The sequence below is a fragment of the Gorilla gorilla genome, chromosome 4 (genome assembly GCF_029281585.2).
Source record: "Gorilla gorilla gorilla isolate KB3781 chromosome 4, NHGRI_mGorGor1-v2.1_pri, whole genome shotgun sequence".
NCBI classification, from domain to species: Eukaryota; Metazoa; Chordata; class Mammalia; order Primates; family Hominidae; genus Gorilla; species Gorilla gorilla.
In genome coordinates this window covers 184,776,406-184,797,148 of record NC_073228.2, presented here as the reverse complement: position 1 = coordinate 184,797,148, position 20,743 = coordinate 184,776,406, and the positions used below count along the sequence as shown (strand labels likewise).

Sequence of the window (20,743 nt, the reverse complement as noted above, 5' to 3'; positions counted from 1 at the left end):
GCACGACGGGAAGGGCCGCGCCGGCCAGGCAGCCCTCCCCCCGACAGCCTCGGGCAGGCCGTTCCCGCGCGGGCGACGGCGGGCCCGGCCGCAGGTACCAACAGCACCTGTCAGAGGGCAGCGCGGGCGCACCCTGCAAGGGCCCTGCCTCGTCCAGAGAGGCAGCGAGAAGCAGCAGCGATGAACGAAACAAAACCTTCCTCCACTATTGCTACACAGAGCTCGCGTCCGAGGAAGCGGGAACACACAGGCCCCGGTGCTTTCCGAAAGGCTTCTCGCCAGGACCCGCGACCAGCGTGGGGGGCGGGGGGTGCCACCCTTTTTGAGAAGCCAGGTCAAGCAGGCAGTCGCTGGGCGACCTTTGGGCGGAGGGAGAGGGCAGGGCTGCACCGCACAGGTTCCGCCCCCTACCTCAGCGTCCTCGCCCCTCCCAAGCTCCGCCCAGCACCCCAAGGGCCAACCCCCCCGCGACGCATGCGTGCTTCTTCCCGCGCGGCTCCACCTGCCGCGCGCTTCCGCTGCTGGCCAGTCTCTTCTGCCCCTCCCCCTCCTGTACGGCCGCTACTCTGCGCCCGGCTTCCTTCTCACAACCTGGTTCTGCCCACACCTGTTCTTCAGCCCTGTGAACAGTGGCTGTAGAACAATCTCAGGCCCTGCAGACCCACCTCCCTCGCTCCCGTGGTGGCGGTGGTGACGGGCTGGGGACGTGGGGTAGAAAAACGGGCAGGATGTGGGAGGCCGCGTTGCCGGGGCCCACTTCCGGAGGACGGGCGGAAATGGCTGCGGTGGATGGTGGGAGGGGGGAAGGAGTGCGAGGGGAGGGCCGGGCCGCGGGGGGTCGAGGGGGTGGGGCCTGGGCCGGCGCTGGGGATCGGGCCTGGGGCCTGGATTGCGACCCGGGGCGGGCCGCGGCTCCTAGCCGAGACGGGGCGGGCGGGAACCAGGTAACGACCCGGCGCAGTTAGAGCGAGGCTCGTCCGCAGGGCGGACGGGTGGGGGTCGGAGTCCAGGAAGGGTCGCAGTGTCACCCTCTTGTCTTGTGAACACGGGGCACGGGGTTCCGGGGAGAAGGGTGGGAGGAGTTAAATTCTTGGAGGGGGTGGAGGTCATGTGGACGCCACGCCCCTACAGGAAGGAAAGGAGAGTGTGTGTGGATGGATGTGTGTTGAGAGAGAGAGAGAGAATGGATGTGTGTGTGTTTACGAATAAACTTGGAGGGGAGGGGGCAACAGGGGTGGGTTTTCGGGCTGAGAAATGGGAACACTGTGGGGCTGCTGCAAGCAGGACTTGGGCCTTAAACATTCCAGGAGAGTGTTCTCGGGAGTAGCCCCGGGAAGGACTTTAACAGAGGTTGGGAATTATATCTCTGGCACAGTTTTGCAAGCAGAGGGGGAGCTTAGTTAAAGGAGCAAAGAATGCAAGTGGAAGATGCCAGCATCTCGGTCTGGAAAGGATTTATTAACTAGTTGAAGAGGGCTGGTGGATTAAAACACTCAGCACCCTAAGAAGCTTGGGAGATTGGATTATTATGTTGCGCTTTAGACAGGAGGGCAGGAGAAAGGGCGTTCTTTTCTCGATTTCTTAGAAGACAGTCTCCGGTTACTTTTCTGTGGTGAGAATGGGTACGATCCATCTTTTATCCTGAATCATGTATGTTTGTACATATATATAATATGTTTATATTATATGTGTTTATATATATTAACACTATTGATGAGGTGACTGTGTTCTGGCGTGTGATACGTGAGTTAAGTAGGTGCTTTGTATAACCTTGCGGAGTGTTTAACGAAGGTGTTTTGATGATAGAGCCTAGTATGGACTCTTAGGTGGGTAGTGGAAATTAGAAGGTTTTAGGACTCTATTTGGGTATCTAGATTAGAGAGTGTTATAATGTTTACATGTTCTGCAGGTTAACACAGAAATCTGCCTCCTGGGCCATGCCGCTTCTAAGGCCTGTTTCTTCTCATGAGCCCCAGCACAAGACAGATGGGCCAGTTCTCACAGTGGATAACTTCCCCTGCCTGAGCAAGAGATGGGATAGTATCTGGGATCTGTCCATCACCAGACTCTGAGCTTAATAAGGCAGCTGAATGAAGGGAGGTAACGGACCCCTGAGAGGGGCACTGAAGTCTGCAGTGGGGGGGGAGGGGCCTGGACACACCCCTTCCCCCCCAGACTCCTCCCCGTCAGGGTCAGCTCAGCCATGGACTTTGGACCTGGATAAGAAGAGAGAAGCTGCACTTTGGTGGATCTGATTTGGGATTCTCAGTTTTGAAAATGGAGTGCTGAATGGGGATTTGATGATCTCCTGGAGAGCAACTGAGACAAGAGAAGAAAGGTAAGGCTCCTGTCTCATTTCCCATTTAATGTCTTGCTGTGCCTGTGCAGAAGGTGTTGAGCTGGCGAGTTCGCGGAGGCTACTATTCAGGAAATCTTATCCAGATGGGTACACTGGAAGTTACACCTCTCCATTACTCTGTCCGGGTATAGACTTGTTCCCAACCTCCCCTTACCCAAGCTGGATGAGTGCCTTGTAAGGGATTGTGAGCAATGGCAGTTGTGAGGTTAGGCCAAGGAGAACATGATAATAATTGAGGCTTCTGAAGGGAGGTTGGATTAGATTACCTTTAAAGGCCCTTCCAACACTGAGATAATAGGATTCCAAGGCAGTCTGGGTTAAGACTGGAATGGATTACCTAGGCAGAGGCAGCTGCTCTGTTTTGGGGAGCTAACTGAAAAGGACTGCTGGTGGGGGGAGAAGGCGGGAATGGTCTAGATAACCTCCTAAGTTGTCTCCCTTCCTAATTCTATAAGGGGAGCTTAGCCCATGAAAGCTCGGGAAAAGAGCAGAGGAACAGAACACAGGTTTGGGGGTCAGGAAGGAGTACTTGTGTTCTAGCTTTGACTTTTTGAGTCAGTGTACAACCCTACACAGGCCATGTTCTCTTCACCTACAAAATGGGGGAAAACTGACTTTCCAGGTCCCTTACAAGTTGTTACGAGGAGCAAATGAAACAAGGATTTTGAAAAGTATCCAGGGCCGTGTACACAGGAAACAATAACATCGATGTTGCTCTACGTGCCTTAAAAGCACAGAAACAACTCTGAGTCAGGAGTTCTGTTTTCTTCTTGAAATAGTGTGCTGGCAACAGCCTAAGAAGATGTCCTTAGTGAAAAGCCTGCCCCTGAGTGTGTTTCATCATTGTGTTGGTAAACAGTACTTGGGATCATCAAGTTGTAGAACAGGTGAACAGATCCAAGGAGAACTTGGATTGAAGGAGTCTTGCAGATACTGCTTTGGCCCTTATGGCTCTCCAGTCCAATTTCAGTGTGCCCCTTTGAGGTAGCTGATTAAAGAGGGGGTGGAGGGATGCTTAAGCCTTGAGGGCAGGTGTCTGGCTAGGCACTTTTCTTGGAGTGAGTGGTGGTCTTTACCTTCCTGTGCCATATGCTAGTTATCTCTCCAGCTCTTTAAGATGACGTTTTTTTCCAGACATCTCTTCGCCCTTTGTATTTTCTCAGGCTGTATTCCCTATAAAAGCAGCCTTGTTTGTCTTTATCTTCTCACTTCCTGTCTGCTCTCTCCTTCAATTCCAGTTTACCTGTGCCAAGATGCCTGCTTTTCCCAGGGACAACACACAGCAGAAAGGAGGGGTAGAGCACAGTGTTGGGAATTTTGAGAGACAGTAGGGTATGGTGGCCTGGGCAAAGGGCAGGAGGCCTGGCTTCTGGCATGTCTCTGCCTCTCCCTAGCTCAGTGACACCTAGGCCTCACATGTTCCTTGAGGATGGGTGACAGTGAGGTCATCTGTAAACTGAAAATCCTGTACTTATGCCTTACTTTCCATGTTAAATTTTTTTCTTCCATCCCCTTCCCCAGTCTTTCCTTTTTTGCCACAGGAGTTTTCCTCACTCCCTCCAGCGGCCTGAGAGGTGGGCAGTGGCCTGGGTGGAGCTGCTGCTCCCGAGCTGTACTTTCTCCCCTGGTCTGGTGCCTGGGGCAGCCCCTTTGAGGCCAGGCTGCTCCTTTATAAGGTGTGGGTCTCAAGATGGGTGTACCACCTTCCCCAGCTTCACCCAGCAAATTTCTGTTGCCCGTCTTTGCTTAGACACAGGGGTCACAGTGATCCCTCGGGGACGCGTGATGCCACGGTGCCTCCTCAGCCATCTCTGGGATCCCAGGTACCAGGGAGTTGCGTATTTGCGTAATGCTTCTATCACGTGATCCACTCAATCTGTTTTGTCTGTTTTCCCTCACCACTTTGTTGTGAGGAGAACAGAGCAGGGATTCTTTTCCTAGTTTGAGGGGAAGCTACGGAAGCCCTGAGTGGGAAGGGTTTGCCTAAGGGTAGAGCGGTAGGCACTGAAATCTCCTCCCAGTGCTGTGCTGTTTCCACAGCATCTGACCTGACGAGGCCATCTGGGTTCTGCTGCAAACCTCCAGGGAGAGAAGCTCTGTGCCCTGCCAGACAGCCTCTCTGGTAGAACGTTTCCTCCTTAGAGTGAGCAAGCATTCCTCTCCCTGACCTTCCCACCCTCCTGCCCTGCACCTGACCCTTCCATGAGACAGTCCTTTCAAGACAACCATTGGCTTTTTCACATGGGCACCAGGATGCCAAGGCATAGCACTCAGCAGGTGTCAGGCTATTTAGCCAGGAGCAGTGATAGACTTAACCAGACTGTGTGTGCATTTTTTTTTTTTTTTTTGAGACAGAGTCTTGCTCTGTCGCCAGGCTGGAGTGCAGTGGTGCGATCTCGGCTCACTGAAACCTCCACCTCCTGGGTTCAAGCTATTCCCCTGCCTCAGCCTCCCAAGTAGCTGGGACTACAGGCACACGCCACCACGCCCGGCTAATTTTTTGTATTTTAGTAGAGATGAGGTTTCACCATGTTGGCCAGGATGGTCTCAATCTCCTGACCTTGTGATCTGTCTGCCTTAGCTTCCCAAAGTGCTGGGATTATAGGCATGAGCCACGGTGCCCGGCCGTGTGCGTGTTTTAACTCAATTATTTATATCCTTCTTTATTCCAAAAAGAATTGTAGGTGGCTAACCAAAAGTTACATTTCACAGACATTGTTTAGTGATTATTATGTTAATCTTTCCTCTTTGACCTGGATGAGATGAATTTCTGGGTCTCCATTGTGGGGTGAGGGAGAGGGGCAAGCAGAGATATTAGGAGGCAGGGAGAAGGGAAACAAAACACTGATTTAAAAAATTTGCTTTTACTTTTTTTTTTTGAGATGGAATCTCACTCTGTCACCCAGGCTGGAGTGCAATGGCATGGTCTCTGCTCACTGCAACCTCCGCTTCCCAGGTTCAAGCAATTCTCCTGCCTCAGCCTCCCGAGTAGCTGGGACTACAGGTGCATGCCACCACACTTGGCTAATTTTTGTATTTTTAGTAGAGACGATGTTTCACTATGTTGGCCAGGCTGGTCTCGAACTCCTGACCTTGTGATCCGCCTGCCTTGGCCTCCTAAAGTGCTGGGATTACAGGCGTGAGCCACCGCGCCCGGCCTGCTTTTACTTTTACTGATGTTTTCAAGCCAACATATGTTTTAATTTAAGGGCATGAATTCTTTCCAAATTGTAAAAAATGTCAGGGATCTTGGGCATGGTTTATGGGAGGGCAGTTTCCTGGAACAGTTTTCACTTCCTTTTCATCTTTTCAGTTCTCTTTTGTTGGTGGTGGAGTGGGCAGGGGAGAGTATTGTTCCTCCTAATTCTGGTCTAATCTTGTGACTGTTTATCCTCCTGTTTTTTCCTTTTGCACATAATCCAATCCCAGGCCCACCCCCAGAATCCTGGCCCCTTGTTTCTATCCTTCTTACCCCAGTCACTGCTCCCCATGTAACCTCTATCAAGAGCTCAGAGCCTCTTTTCCCCAGGTCAGTTTGGCACTCATTTACCCTGGTTTCTTGCCTCTCAGACCAAGTGCTTGCTTTTGCCTCCATGAAGCCCATTCTGATTCCCTAACCAGGCCCTTTCTTTTTGGGATGGTCTCTTGCAGTCCGGGAATTTCTCCTTTTGGATCTTCCTGTGAGCCTTGGGATTTAAACCAAGGGTGGTAGAGATGGGGTGTGCGTTACAGTGCACGAACAGCCACCATCCTGTTTCCCCTTCATTTGCCTTAGATGGAGAAGTATCAGGGTCAGTGGTGGGAATCTGATCTTCCCCCACCTTTCAGCACCCCCTGATGTCTGTCCTTTCTCCTGGAAGGTGATTTTGGCTCCTCATGTCTTGGATCTACAAACCAGTGTTTCCCAGCCTTTTCACTTTTAGGAAACACAGTTGTTTTTTCCTTTACGCCTCGACACCTAGTGTGAGTGTGCAGAGCCCCCAGGCCCCTGACTCCTCCATTAGGCAAACATAGGGCAGAGGTGACAGACACTGGCCTCTGACTGGCATATCCGCCTGGGTTCAAGGCTCCTGCCACAGTGCTTGCAGTCAGCTAAAGTGGAAGCCACGGGCTTCCCGCACATCGCACACTGCACACGGCGGCCTCGGTGGGCCTGCCCTTCTCCCACTCCGCCTCCAGGTCTGGGCTCTGGCCACTTAAGCGGAGGCTTCACGGCAGCGCCTGAGAGGAGACAGAGCCCTCTCAAAGCACTGGCGCTGGAGGATGTGTGCGGGGGTGTTGGGGGGGCGCACAGGAGTGCCCGGTCTAAAACCTGGCTATGCTCCCCACCAGGTCTTGTGGCTTCCAGCACGTTGGCACTTACCCTGAGCCTCAAACTAGTTGTCTGTAGAATGGGAATGATAACGCTCACTCCGCAGAGCTGCTGAGGCTTGAAGGAGAGGCCGAGGGAGGGTTTGGCTCCTGAGGCCCCTCACCATGCCTGGTGACCCCTTAGCAGTTTTGATTTAGGTCCTCGCCTCCACGCAGGGGCCTGCAGGGTGCGCGTGGCCCTTTGTTTCTCTAGAACCCTGCATGATTCGTGGTTTCATGTAGAAACAAGTTAGTGAGCAGTCAGTCAGTAACCACAGGCCGCAGAGTTCCGGGCTGCTCCGTGCTCTGGAACACGGGGGAGGGGTTGATGTCAGGGGCGTGGGTCCTGATCACATGGCAGCAGCCCTTCTTGGGGAAGTCAGCTACCCAGCAGCCAGTAGTCCTCGGCTACCCACCCTCACCGCCTGGGGTCCCATGGTGAGACAGCTGGGTGGGCATCAGGCTTCTGCAGAGGGCCAGGCCGGAGGGAGCTGGGGGAGGGAGTGGGGCTGGTTCCTGGCTTGCACCGGCCTCGTGGAATCCAGGCCTCGGACCTGATCGCTGGCGAAACTGGCTCTGTGCGCTGGAGCCCCTGGTCTTCTGCGTCTCTCCTCCTCCCGGCCAGACTTTGCTCCTGGCTCAGCGACAGGTATTTGCTATGGAAGAGCTGTCCCTCCCTCCCCTCGGTGGGCCTGGGTCCACCTCCACCTTCTCTTCAGGTCCGCACCTTCCTCCCCTTTAAAACAGCAGCCAGGCGCAGACCCGTTCTAGGCTTTTCCATGGTGCTTCCGCCAAAGCTTGTGACCGAGTCCTTCCCGCCTAGGGCTGGTGGGCCTCCCCTGCTGGTAGGTCTCTCTTCGCTTTCTTTACTCAGAACTGACGCTCTCATTCCCCACCCACCAAGGAAAAACAAAAGGGAAGAAGCCACAGCTGGCCCTGGCTTGCTTTGGCACAGGTGTTTCCCCCCGGCCCCGCGTCGGGCACCCAGGTTCCTGTTCTGTCCCTGCCCCACGCGCCCCTGGGGCTCCCACCCGGGCTCTTCAGCCTCCCCTGGGTTGGGGTGTGGGGACTGGCTCCCAGCCCTTGGCCTAGGGTTTGGTGAACGCCTTTTCTGGACTGCGGGCCCGCCTCAGGCCCGGCTGCAGGCTGGGCAGCTGCGCTGGAGGGCCGAGGGCAGGGGTGGGGTCGGGCGTCCACCCTCAGGGTTGCTCCAGGGAGCCGGAAAGCCGACTCCCGAAGTTGGGGTCCTGGGAAAACTTGGGTCCTGGGTTGACCGAGAAGCGGCGGGGAAAGGAGGCGGGCCAGAAGGAGGGGGCCTGGCGGACGCCGGCCGGGGGGCGGGGCGCGGTGGGGCGGTCGGTCCTGCCCCTCGGTCGGTCCCGCCCCTCAGTCCGCCCCGCCCCGCCTGCCGGGGAAGGGCCACGTTGCCCGCCCGGCCGTCCGGCCCCGGCGCGCCGCAGAAAGGGCTGGCGAGTCGAAAGGCGAAGCGGCCGCGGCAGCGCCCGGGACGCGCCTGGGCACCGGGCTCGCTCCCTGCGCCCCGGAGCAGGCCAAGTTCGGGGTCAGGACGTCGGGAGGACCTGGTGAGTAGGTGTCCTGGGACGGAGGTCAGACCGGGGGAGGCCTCGCGGGCGCCGAGAGGGAGCCCAAGGGACGTCGGGTCGCCCGAAAGCCCCGGTGCCCATGAGTGCTAGCGAGAGGGGGCTTGGCTGGGGAGCGGCCCGGTCCGACCCGGTGCCAGCTGCGCGTTAGTCCCTTCCCGAGCCGAGAGGTTGGAACTCCGCCTTCTGCTTTCGGAATCCCGGGCCTCCAGCTGTTAGAGGAAGGGCGGGCTCCGCGGACTGGGGAGGATGTTGTGAAACTCGGCCCCGGGCGTCCGTGCGTGCGGGGCAGGGAGGGGGTGGGATTGCCCGAGAGGGTTTTCGGAGCGGGATTGGGGAGTGGCCTTTCCCCGCTAACCTCACTCCAGCATCGTTTCCCCAAGTTAATAGAGGTTGATTTTCTTCAGCAGAAAGGAAATGTTGATTCAGTGTTGAAATATATATATATAATAAATTGGCAAGAAAACTTTTCTTCCTACCTGTTTGCTAACGTGTGTGGAGTAGAGAGCCCCGGGACGTGCAGTGCCCGCGTCTGATAAACTCTGAAGCAGAGGGACCGTGGCTGGCCGGCTCCGTCTCCCTCAAGGCCGAAGCTTCACTTTGGTTAACCCTTGCTGCTGTAGTGGGTCTACCGTTTTGTTTTAGAGCATCACTGGCTGAGATATTGCCCAGCTTTGTTTTCAGTCATTTACAGTATTTTTTCAGGCCACGTAGCCTTTGCTGTTACGTGCTCACATCATCCAGGATCTGCCTTCCATCAGGAATCACTGCGTCCTGGTCCTTCCCAATTCTGGGGACCCTTGAGCTCACCCATATCCCTGCTTCTGTGTCTCATTCTCACTGTTAGAAGCACTGCAGTATGCCTGACCTCAGTGGCCTGTGTTAACAAGGGAAACTCATTACTGTTTGGGGCAGTAGGGAAATTGTCACTGTCGTCAGTATCCAGGCACTGGGACCTTGTGATGAACCAAATCAACCCTGTCACCTTATAGGTGAACTAAGGTACAAGTGGGTCAAGTGGCTTGTCCAAAGTTGCCTGGCTTGCTGGCTGGATCGCCTGAATCCCAGGCCTCATGCCTTTTGTGGCACTTGTATTTAGCTCTTCTTTTCCAGGATGAATAACCTGCATCCCTTCCCTCCTAGCTCTTATTCTCTCAACTCTTGAATTATTTAGTGTATCTTCTCTGACTACCTTTCTTTTTTTTCCGTCCTGAAATTATGGGCCTGGTACGTGATACAGGAGTCCAGCCAAGGTCTAAGAACGAACATGAAAGCAGTTCAGTTAGAGTTCCATTACCTGTGACATGTCTATATTTTCTGGAATTTTTACGTAGTGCTTTTTAACATTAAGCAAAGCAGAGATAGAAGGGAAAATCTGTTACCATTTCTCCACTTCTGTACTTAATTTTACAGCTAAATATAACTTCTCGCTTATTGCTCATGATTGGAAGTTGACTATCTGGTGTTCACTTGCTGTTTAAGAAACATTTTTTGCCAGATAAAGGAAATAGGCTGGAGGATACCATGGTATCAGAGTGTTAGAAAGGATCTCACAGCTCCTAGGCAGTTCTTCAAATGCTTCAGAAACTGAGTGAGCCCCATAGGGGCAGGTAGCACCTACCCAGAGCCACCTGGGTTTTAGCTGAAGGGTTTTGTACTGAAAAGACTCACTTCTCATCTCCCACCATGGTGCAGATGTCTTTGTACCCAGTGGTGTGGATTGGCTGTGTCACCTCCCTAAAGGAGTTGTGAAAACTCTAGAAAATCAAAGCCAGTTTTGAGTCTGTGCCTTGCATGCCAGTCTCATAAATGACATCATTAGGAACTCAGGTCAGGATTAAGAGCAGTTGTTCTATTTAGAAAGGAAGGTGTAGCAGATTGTATTTTCCCTCAAGGGCCTCACCCGTAAGTATCCCCTTCCACATGTAGTTATAGTTTGACATTGTCCACTTCCCACCTAGTGGTGGGGTTTATGATTCTCTCCCCTTGCATGTCGATAGGGACTTGTGGTTCCCTTGACCAGTGAGTAAGACAGACCTGATCCAAGGCTGAATCAGGAACAGGATACACCTTCACCTGGCTTGCCCGCTTTCTTGGAACACTCACCTTTGGAATGCAGCCACCACTTCCAGGACATTTCCAGGCCACATAGAGGGGTTCTAGTGAGCACTCCTGCTGATAAGGTCTCAGCTGCTGCCAACATCATCCTACAGACATGTGAGAGAATGTGAGAGCCTCTAGGGGCATCTGGCCCTCAGCTTTTGAGTCTTTCAGCAAGGCCTCAGGCATGGTGGAGCAGAGACACGTCATCTCCTCTGTGCTGCACTGTCCACATTTCTGACCAATAGAAACTGTGAGGAGTAAGTGATAACTATTGTTTTAAGCCACTAAATATCGAGGTAATTTATTATGCAGGAGTAGATACCTACTAAGGAAGGAGACATGAGTGGAGACAGGGCCTCAGTGTTTGGACTTGGAGCTGAGCGCAGAGGGCAGGGAGGGCACTTGCCCTGCTTGTCAGGATTATCTAGAGTCTGTTTCTCTCATTGCTTCAGGTACTGATGGCTGCATAATGAGTCACCCCAGAACTTAGTGGCTTACAACAACAGAATCATTTTATTAACATCTCAGCTATGTGGTTCTTGCTTGTGGTCTTTCACGCCGTTGCAGTCAGCTGGGGCTGGGATAATCTGGAGGGCTGTCTCCTGTGTCTAGCGGTTGATGCTGGCTGTCAGCTGGGACTTTAGCTGGGGTGGTCAGTTGGAATACCTATGGGGGTCCTGTCCATCCATGTAGCAGGGTCCTAGGAGTCAGCATCTTAAGAGGACCAGGTGGAAGCTACTGCCTTGTATGAGTTAGTCTCACAAGTCACATAGCGTCTCTTCCCAGAACCAAAGGGAGGGAACATAGACCCTCAGCTCTGGAGGCAGGAGTGTCTTTATCACTTGTAAGAAGAGCATATGGAATGGGATATGTGCGGTCATCTCTGGAAAATGTCACACTTCACTCTCTTGCTGCTGCGTTGGCCATCTTTCTCCCTGATTTTGGTAATAGTGCAAGCAGTCTTCCATCCAGCCACTTGAACCTCATACATGTGCCAAGCACTGTGGTGGGCACAGAGGTCATAGAGTCTTTTTTCCTAAGGAGGAAGGTGGGAGTCAGCTAAGCGTGGCCACAGATTCTGTTACAGCGTGGAGAGAGTGCTGTGGGAGTGTAGTCACAGGGAGGCCTGGCTCTGTCTGTGATGTTACAGAAGGAGTCACCTGAAGTGGCCTGAAAGGATGTGTGGGTGGCTGGCAGGTGGCGCCGTGGGTCAAATTCCAGGATGAGGGACCAGCTGGAGCAGAGACACAGCAGCGTCCAGGTATATGCCTTACTGGGGAAAAAGCAGCCCGCTGAGGCCAGAGTGCAGGGTCCATGGGGTTAGTGATTGGAGGTAGGGTTGAAAAAGGATGTCTCAGACAGTCTGTCTGAAGGGCTTTGGATGTCATCATAATGAGTTTGAGTTTGAGTTTGTGGGCAGTGCAGCCTCTGATGGTTTTTAAAGCAAGTTAATGTCGTGACCAGGTGTGCTTGTCAGGAAGGATGCGGTGTTGCTGTTGGGAAGGTTTGTGAGAGGGAAGCAAGATTAGTGACAGGTGGACCAGCTGGGAAACTACATCAAGAGTCCAGACTTAAAACAGTGTTTCCTACGAAGGAATGAGTTCAGGTTAAAGGGCTGGAGGGCTTGACATGGGATGCTAGCAGTCAGTGAGTAACTTTGTACTTCCATTTTCATAGTTTTGAAGTTCTTGGTCCTAGATGTATTTCAGAATTGAGAATTTTTTGGATTTTGAAAAGATGATCTGGTGAATTTACTCTGTAGTGGAAGATCAGAAGCAGCATGGCATAAGCCACCATGTTTATTTCTGTAGCAAAATGTATGAATAGCCACAGCAGGAGAGATAAAAGACTATAAATAGCCCCATATTAGATCAGATCAGATTTTACCAAATGAGGCTGGATGAGGTTTTACTGCCAATTGAGTTTAGAAAACTTCTGTGTTTTAGTGCTTCTTGGATTTGGCAGTTACAGTTGAGGAACTGTGGATGTTTTTAGATCCCAGGCACATCTGCTGAATGTTGAGAGCCCTAGCACAGCGGCTTGGCAGTGCTGGTGGAGCCAATCCCTGTCTTCATGTAGCTTGCAGCTGAGGGGGCCTGAGAGAAGTTGAGCAAGTGGTTGCGCTTGTTGCTGTTGGTGAAGGGTAGGTGGACCTTACATGGTCCCAGGCGTCAAGGAAGGCATCTTGGCAGAGACACGAATCAGAGTGTGCCAGGTGAAGAAGATAGGGAAGAGCAGAGCTGGCACATGGGCACATGCAAAGACCCCGACGGTAGGGTTGGCTGTTGGGGTACCAGACGGGAGTGTGGTAGAGTGGAGCAAAGAAAATGGGGAGAAAGGAGTGAAATAACGGCCGATATTTACATTGTCATGCCGGCACTGTTCTAAACACCTAACATGGCTCATCTCATCCGATCTTCACAGCAACCCAGTTTGAGTCTCAGAAATGTGGCAAAACAGGGTGATGCCTCTGGGCTGTCTGGCTTGCCTTTGTTGCTGCTGCACTCTCCTGATGGTGGCCTGAGCAGTGCTTCCTGGAGAAGCAGGTCACCGCTGCTGGCCAAGGTCTGGGCTGGATCATCCTTTTGGGCACAGCCAGTTGTGAGAGGGTGTATGGCTCCTGGTTCATGTGTGTGCACACAGCACTAACTTCCAGGCAGAGCTGAGGATCCTATCCCAGGAACTACGTGGATAAACAGTAGGAAAATAGCACTGGGGCCCAGGCTGAGCCTATGTGAAGAAGCAGGTGGGCTGGAACTAGGAGTGTCATGTACTCTTATGGCAACAGGAGCAAGTTTGAAGCACAGGGCTGTGGGGTGGAGAACAAGGGTCCAGGGATTAAGGTGGAGGCCAGGGCTTGGCCGGGGCAGCTTTTCCTGTGGGCTCTGCAGCTACTCATGTGTGTGCAGACTTGCCAAGTAAAAACTCAGTCAGAAGACTGGTTTGCTGTGCATGGCTTAGAAGGGTGGGGCAGGAGGTCCTAAGCATCAGGTAGTGGGTGTGGGCCACCAAATTCTGATGTCTGGAGAAGAGTAAAAAGGCATCTAAAGGGTGCAGAAGTCATCTCAAGGGTCCCAGGAGGCTTTGCCATAAGGGCCTGCAGGTCATTGATGAGTCAGGGATGGGCTATCCCTCTGGCCCCCCTTTTTTTTTTTTTTGGTGGGGGATGGAGTCTTGCTTCGTCATCCGGGCTGGAATGCAGTGGTGCCATCTCCGCTCACTGCAACCTCTGCCACCCAGGTTCAAGGGATTCTCCTGTCTCAGCCTTCTGAGTAGCTGGGATTACAGGCACGCACCACCACACCCGGCTAATTTTTGAATTTTTATTTTAGTAGAGATGGGGTTTCGCCATGTTGGCCAGGCTCCTGACCTCAGGTGATCCGCCTGCCTTGGCATCCCAAAGCGCTGGGATTACAGGCTTGAGCCACCAAGCCCAGTGGGGCCCCACCCTTCTAAGCCATGCAGAGCAGCACTTCATTGAATAGAGTTCAGTCCCTCTTCTCCATCCCCATCCTGTTATATAAAGTCTTTTTCTTGCACAGTCATTTAGGAGGTGGGAAGTTGGGAGACAGGGAATCCTGGCCATTAGATTGGAGGGAAAGTTCCAACATGGACAACATCCTGAGGGGAACGCGAAGAAGAAACTGAAACTCTTCTGGGCCCAGTGGCTCACACCTGTAATCCCAGCACTTTGGGAGCCTGAGGAGGGTGGATCACTTGAGGTCAGGAGTTAGACACCAGCCTGGCCAACATGGTGAAAGCCTGTCTCTATTAAAAATACAAAAATTAGTTGAGCGTGGTGGCAGGCGCCTGTAATCCCAGATACTTGGGAGGCTGAGGCAAGAGAGTCGCTTGAGCCTGGGAGGCAGAGGTTGCAGTGAGCTGAGATCATGCCACTGTACTCCAGCCTGGGCAACAGACAGAGTGAGACTCTGTCTCAAAAAAAAAAGAAAAAAAAGAAACTGAAACTCTTCTGTGCATCACTCTTTTCTTCCACATAAACTTTCTTAAAAATCAAATATGGGGATATGGCCCACAGCTCTGAGTAGCTTCATCCATCTGTATGGCCCCAGCTGGGCACAGCAGTAAGGCCAACTGAAACGATGTTTGCCCTGAATTTCTCAGTCACTTGATGACATGTATCTAACTGATATATAATATTTGAGCCCTGATAGAATAGAATTTAATTGCACAGTTACATGGAAATAGACTTGAGGTTTCTGAGAAGACTGATGTCCTGGCGTGGTGGGGGTGGTTGGTTTCTAGGAAGAAGACAAGGGGTTGGTGGTGAATGCTGGCAGGGGCTGGGGAAGTCTCCCCAGGAGGGAGACAGAATCCATATCTCTTTAGAGGCCCTTCAGGATCAGCCCTTTTATGCCAGATCTGCTGGTTTGAGAGCCCAGAGCCTCAGAGATTAGATCTGAGGCCCAAGGTTTTGGCCAGGATTAGAGAGTAGGCTGTGAGGCAGAGGGCAACTGGCAGAGCTGTTGGTGTAAGAGGGTGCACGCCTGAAGCTTTGGGGTGTGAAGGGTAGAGCAGAGGCAGGACAGTCAAGGAGTTATGGTCTGGAATGGCAGCTGGCTGGGAATTGGGGAGTGTTTCAGATCCTTTCAAGTAATGTGGTCTGGTAGAGCTTGGAGGATTGGTGGGACCATGCCTTTTTCTCATTGGTTTGTGTCCTGGTTCCTTCCCAGAGCCTGGCAGAGAGCAGGTGTGTGATACATGTCGTCAAGTGACTGACGGAGGAATTCAGGGCAGACAGATCATCTCAATTTGCCTTGCTGATGTGCCAGCTGGGATTACACTGATGGATGAAGCTCTTCAGAGCTATGGGCAATATCTACATATTTCATTGTAAAGAAACTTCATGTGGAAATAGCTTCAAACTTACACAAATTGCAAGAATAAAAAATCGTATAAGGATATTCGTACACTCTCTCTTTACTCAGATTCACCTGTTAATATTTTGCTCCATTTGCTCTCTGTGTATGCAGAGTATGTTTTTGTTCTGAACCATTTGAGAAGTTGCATCTATCCTGGTCCTCTACTTGTAAATACTTCAGTGTGTATTACCTAAGAATTGGAATTAATCAGTTATCACTGATACTTTAACCTACTGTCCATATTCCAACTTTGTCATTTTACCCAATAACGTCTTTTTAAAAAAAGTTTTTTGAGGTTTCATTGACATACAATTGATATCAATATGTGCAATGAACTGCATATAAAGTGTACAATTTGATAAGTTTTGACATATGTGTGTGTGTGTATATATATATATATATATATATATATATACACACCTGTAAAATATCACCACAATCAAGACAATAAACATATCCACCCTTCCAGAAGCTTCCTAATGCCCCTGTGTAGTAACTACCCTACTGCCCTTCTCTGCCTCCATCCCCAGGCAACAACTGATCTGCTTTCTGTAATATAGATTAGTTTCTGTTTTCGGCAGTTTTATGTCAGTGGAATCACAGTGTATGTGCTCTTTTGTGTTTTTCCCAAAAACACCCATATTGTGTAATTATTTGGAGATTGTGTTGTGTATGTCAGTGGTTTATTCAGTTTTATTGCTGAATATTATTCCATTCTATGAGTAAACCACAATTTGTTTATCTGTATTTCCCTGTTGACGGGCCTTTGGGTTATTTCCAGTTTTGAGTGATTATGAATAAAGTTACCATCAGCACTCCTGTGTAGGTTTTTGTAGGGACATGGCTGAAAGTAGAAAGGAAGTGGGGCATGCAGGAGACACTGGGCTTGGTTATAACAGCCTGTTATCCCTGGGGAACTAGCTCACTCACCAGAGGACGTTAGGAGGGATCTGCCCCTGCCCCCCTTGTGATCCAAACACTTACCACTAGACCCCACCTCCGGCACCACCACACAGGGGATCAAATCCCAACATGTGTTTCAGAGAACAAACCATATTCAAGCTATAGCATAGCTACGTAATTATTATAGCACTATTAATAAGACCATCTTTGCCTTGGGAATTTTAAGTAGCACCTTTATTACGTATTAGATTTCTTTGTGTAATGAGTCTGTTTCTGGAGCTTAAATTCTATTTCACTGGATGGTCTGTTTATTTATGTACCAGTACCACGCAGTTGTAATTATGGAGGTTTTGTAGTATGCCATATATATATATATATATATATATATATATATATATATATAATAAAAAAATTTTTTTTTGAGACAGAGTCTCACTCTCTTGCCCAGGCTGGAGTGCAATGGCACAATCCAATCACAGCTCACTACAGCCTCAGCCTCCCAGACTCAGGTGATCCCATCTCAGCCTCCTGAGTAGCTGGGACCACAGGTGCGTGCCACCATGCCCAGCTTTTTTTTTTTTTTTTAATTATTTCTTGTAGAGACAGGGTCTCCCTGTGCTGCCCAGGCTATTCTTGAACTCCTGGGCTCAAGTGATCCTCCTGTGTTGGCCTCCCAAAGTGCTGGGATTGCAGGTAGGAGCTACTGCACCTGGCCAGTATGCAGTATTTTCGTATCTGGTAGCGCTGAGTCCCTCCTCACAGCTTATTTTTATTGTTTTCCTAGTTTTTCATGTGAACTTTACTGTCAGTTCGTCTAGCTCCATAAAAAGGTATTTTTATTGGGATTTTTGATGATGCTGAAATGTCCTGACCAAGAACAAGGGATATTCAGATGTTCTTTTGTGTCTTTCAGGAGTGATAGTTTTGTTCACATAAGTTTTGAATGTTTAAGTTTATTTAAGTTTATTTCTAAATATTTTCTCATTTCTCTGGCTTTTGTAAGTAGGGTTTTCTCATCCATGTTTTCTTCTCATGAGTTATTTGTGGATATGAAGGCTATCCATTTGTATATGTTGATTTTTATATTCCACTTCCTTGCTCAGTTCATTATTGATTCTTTTTGAGTTTTCCAGGCATATTCTCACAAGTAAAGATAATAGAAATAGTTTGCTTCCTTTCCACTTCTGCTTTGAATTTTTTTTTCTTGGTTCATTTGCATTGGCTGCTTCCTCCAGCAAAACGTTAAATAACCCTGGAGATGATGGGCAGCTTCGTTTTGCTCCTGACATTCGTGGGGTGCCTCTGGTGCTTCCCTGTTGGTAAGGGGTTAACTGTAGCCCTGAGGTGTGACATTTGATTTTAAAAATCAGTCATCTTGGGGCGGTTAGGTTAGAGGAATGGCAGGCAGATGCAGTCACTCCTTGCCCCTCCCCTCCTCCTTCCCACCTGGAGGGGAAATGAAATCTGACAGGTAGAAAGAGGGGAGTTGGGGTTCTTTTTCTCTCTCCCTCCACCAGCATCACACTCTGCCTCTCCCTCAAAAATATGTTGCTGGGTCAGGATATATGTTGACTCCCTAGAGAGCTCTGGAGTCAACCTCCTGGCCTTCCTCCACCCTCACTCTTGGCCTTTTCCTGCCCCCATTTCCTCTACCTGTGGGGCATGGAGCCACGAGCCTTTGTGTGACGGTTTGCTTTCTCTCTCCTGTCTTTAGGTGCATGGCTGCCTCCTAATCCCATAGTCCAGAGGAGGCATCCCTAGGACTGCGGGCGAGGGAGCCGGGCAAGCCCAGGGCAGCCTTGAACCGTCCCCTGGCCTGCCCTCCCCGGTGGGGGCCAGGATGCTGAAGAAGCAGTCTGCAGGGCTTGTGCTGTGGGGCGCTATCCTCTTTGTGGCCTGGAATGCCCTGCTGCTCCTCTTCTTCTGGACGCGCCCAGCGCCTGGCAGGCCACCCTCAGTCAGCGCTCTCGATGACGACCCCGCCAGCCTCACCCGGGAAGTGATTCGCCTGGCCCAAGACGCCGAGGTGGAGCTGGAGCGGCAGCGGGGGCTGCTGCAGCAGATCGGGGATGCCCTGTGGAACCAGCGGGGGAGGGTGCCCACCGCGGCCCCTCCCGCCCAGCCGCGTGTGCCTGTGACCCCAGCGCCGGCGGTGATTCCCATCCTGGTCATCGCCTGTGACCGCAGCACTGTTCGGCGCTGCCTGGACAAGCTGCTGCATTATCGGCCCTCGGCTGAGCTCTTCCCCATCATCGTTAGCCAGGACTGCGGGCACGAGGAGACGGCCCAGGCCATCGCCTCCTACGGCAGCGCGGTCACGCACATCCGGCAGCCCGACCTGAGCAGCATCGCGGTGCCGCCCGACCACCGCAAGTTCCAGGGCTACTACAAGATCGCGCGCCACTACCGCTGGGCGCTGGGCCAGGTCTTCCGGCAGTTTCGCTTCCCCGCGGCCGTGGTGGTGGAGGATGACCTGGAGGTGGCGCCGGACTTCTTCGAGTACTTCCAGGCCACCTATCCGCTGCTGAAGGCCGACCCCTCCCTGTGGTGCGTCTCGGCCTGGAATGACAACGGCAAGGAGCAGATGGTGGACGCCAGCAAGCCTGAGCTGCTCTACCGCACCGACTTTTTCCCTGGCCTGGGCTGGCTGCTGCTGGCCGAGCTCTGGGCCGAGCTGGAGCCCAAGTGGCCAAAGGCCTTCTGGGACGACTGGATGCGGCGGCCGGAGCAGCGGCAGGGGCGGGCCTGCATACGCCCTGAGATCTCGAGAACGATGACCTTTGGCCGCAAGGGTGTGAGCCACGGGCAGTTCTTTGACCAGCACCTCAAGTTTATCAAGCTGAACCAGCAGTTTGTGCACTTCACCCGGCTGGACCTGTCCTACCTGCAGCGGGAGGCCTATGACCGAGATTTCCTCGCCCGCGTCTACGGTGCTCCCCAGCTGCAGGTGGAGAAAGTGAGGACCAATGACCGGAAGGAGCTGGGGGAGGTGCGGGTGCAGTATACGGGCAGGGACAGCTTCAAGGCCTTCGCCAAGGCTCTGGGTGTCATGGATGACCTTAAGTCGGGGGTTCCGAGAGCTGGCTACCGGGGTATTGTCACCTTCCAGTTCCGGGGCCGCCGTGTCCACCTGGCGCCCCCACCGACGTGGGAGGGCTATGATCCTAGCTGGAATTAGCACCTGCCTGTCCTTCCTGGGCCCCTCCTTGCCACATCATGAGCTGAGGTGGGACCACAGTCCCCAGGCTGCATCGGCCTGCCTGTGTTTCCCTCTTAGGTGCATTTATCTTTTTGATTTTTCCGAGTGGCATTTAAGTGCACAGATGATAGCGAGAGGATTATTCTCCCGTTCTCAAGGGAGTCAGGGGAACTATTCTAGGGTATGTTGCGGGGTATTAAGCAGGAAACCACTGTGTGGTAGGGGGGCACTGGGCTTGTTGGGGCCAGAAATGTCCACGTCCTGAGCTTTCTCCTGGAGCATGTGCAGAGAGTTTGGCAACGTTCGCTCTCTTGACCAGACCCCTTCTCCCTGACCTGGCTCTTCCAGCCAGGGCACAAGCCCTCCTTCTATACCTGCTCCCCTTCCCCCAGAGGGGACTGGGTTATGGGAGAAGGGGACATATTTGTGGCCAAAATGATGCTAACCAAAGGGGCTTCCTTGTCAGGGCCTGGTGGAGTTGGTGGGTCATCGGGGCCCACTGCCTCCTGCCCTTCTCTCCTGTCTGACCCCCACTTAGCCCTTCTCTCCTTGCAGCCTAGCAGTTTATAGTTCTGAGATGGAAAGTTGAAGGGGGCAAGCAAGACCTCTCCTCAGGCCATGCCCAGCTGTCAGGAGAGAGGTGCAGGGAGGAAGGCCTTGTGCTGGGACAACCTCTCTCTTGCCTTACCTCAGAGAGGGACTATGCCCTGACCCCTCCTTTCTGAAAATCAGTGCCCTCCCTGTTGCTCTAGGAGGCTCCTGCTGGCTTGGTAGAAGACAGAATTCGATCTGCCTGTCCCTTTTTCCCCTGGGGTTTGACGCACAGGCTCCTCTCAGCATGAGGTGGAGCAGTAGACCAGGTGGAGCAGTGACCAGGACGCCTCTGGCCCAGTGCTGCCCAGCCTCCCCGCCCGCTCCCAGGCGCCCCATGTCCTCACAGGCCAGGACGCCATGGCAGGATGGAGAGGACTTGGCGGATTTTTGTTTCTTGCCTGACCTCAGTTTCATGAAAGAAAGTGGAAGCTACAGAATTATTTTCTAAAATAAAGGCTGAATTGTCTGAAAAATATTTATGTGTGTGTGTCCTGGAAAAGGAGGTGGCAGGCAGGGAAAGAAAGGAAAAGGGAGAATGAAGAGTTAAGGAGAGGGCTAGACGGGTGGGAGGAAGCAAAGTTGAGGAAAGAAAGCAGATGAGTGGGAGGGAAGAGCCAGGGACAGCCCAGGGGATGGGGGCCAGGTGGGAAAGGAAGTCCAGGCCACGAGGTGGAGAGGAGCCCCGGACCGTGCTCCTGCTGATCGTCCTGTAGAGCCAGGAGGCCGCAGCAGGAAAGCTGGCGAGTGTCTC

General features: G+C 52.3%; 1 protein-coding gene across 10 annotated transcripts; it reads left to right on the top strand.

Annotated features, from left to right (window-relative positions):
- Positions 1-7: 7 nt before the first annotated feature.
- MGAT1 (alpha-1,3-mannosyl-glycoprotein 2-beta-N-acetylglucosaminyltransferase) lies at positions 8-20,465 on the top strand. 10 transcript variants are annotated; one of them, XM_055389080.2, is made up of 3 exons: positions 8-94; positions 1,910-2,338; positions 17,914-20,465. In XM_055389080.2, the coding sequence occupies exon 3, from the start codon at positions 18,040-18,042 to the stop codon at positions 19,375-19,377; it is 1,338 nt and encodes a 445-aa protein (XP_055245055.2). In that variant the 5' UTR covers positions 8-94; positions 1,910-2,338; positions 17,914-18,039; the 3' UTR covers positions 19,378-20,465. The 10 variants fall into 10 exon arrangements, with proteins under 10 accessions (XP_055245055.2, XP_055245053.2, XP_018883308.2 ...); XM_055389078.2 differs by lacking the exon at positions 8-94 and adding an exon at positions 485-552; XM_019027763.4 differs by lacking the exon at positions 8-94 and adding an exon at positions 486-792.
- Positions 20,466-20,743: the final 278 nt, after the last annotated feature.

Bases quoted from the DNA above. Each gene is read 5' to 3' on its own strand.
- MGAT1 (XM_055389080.2), top strand. From the start codon at position 18,040: ATGCTGAAGAAGCAGTCTGCAGGGCTTGTGCTGTGGGGCGCTATCCTC.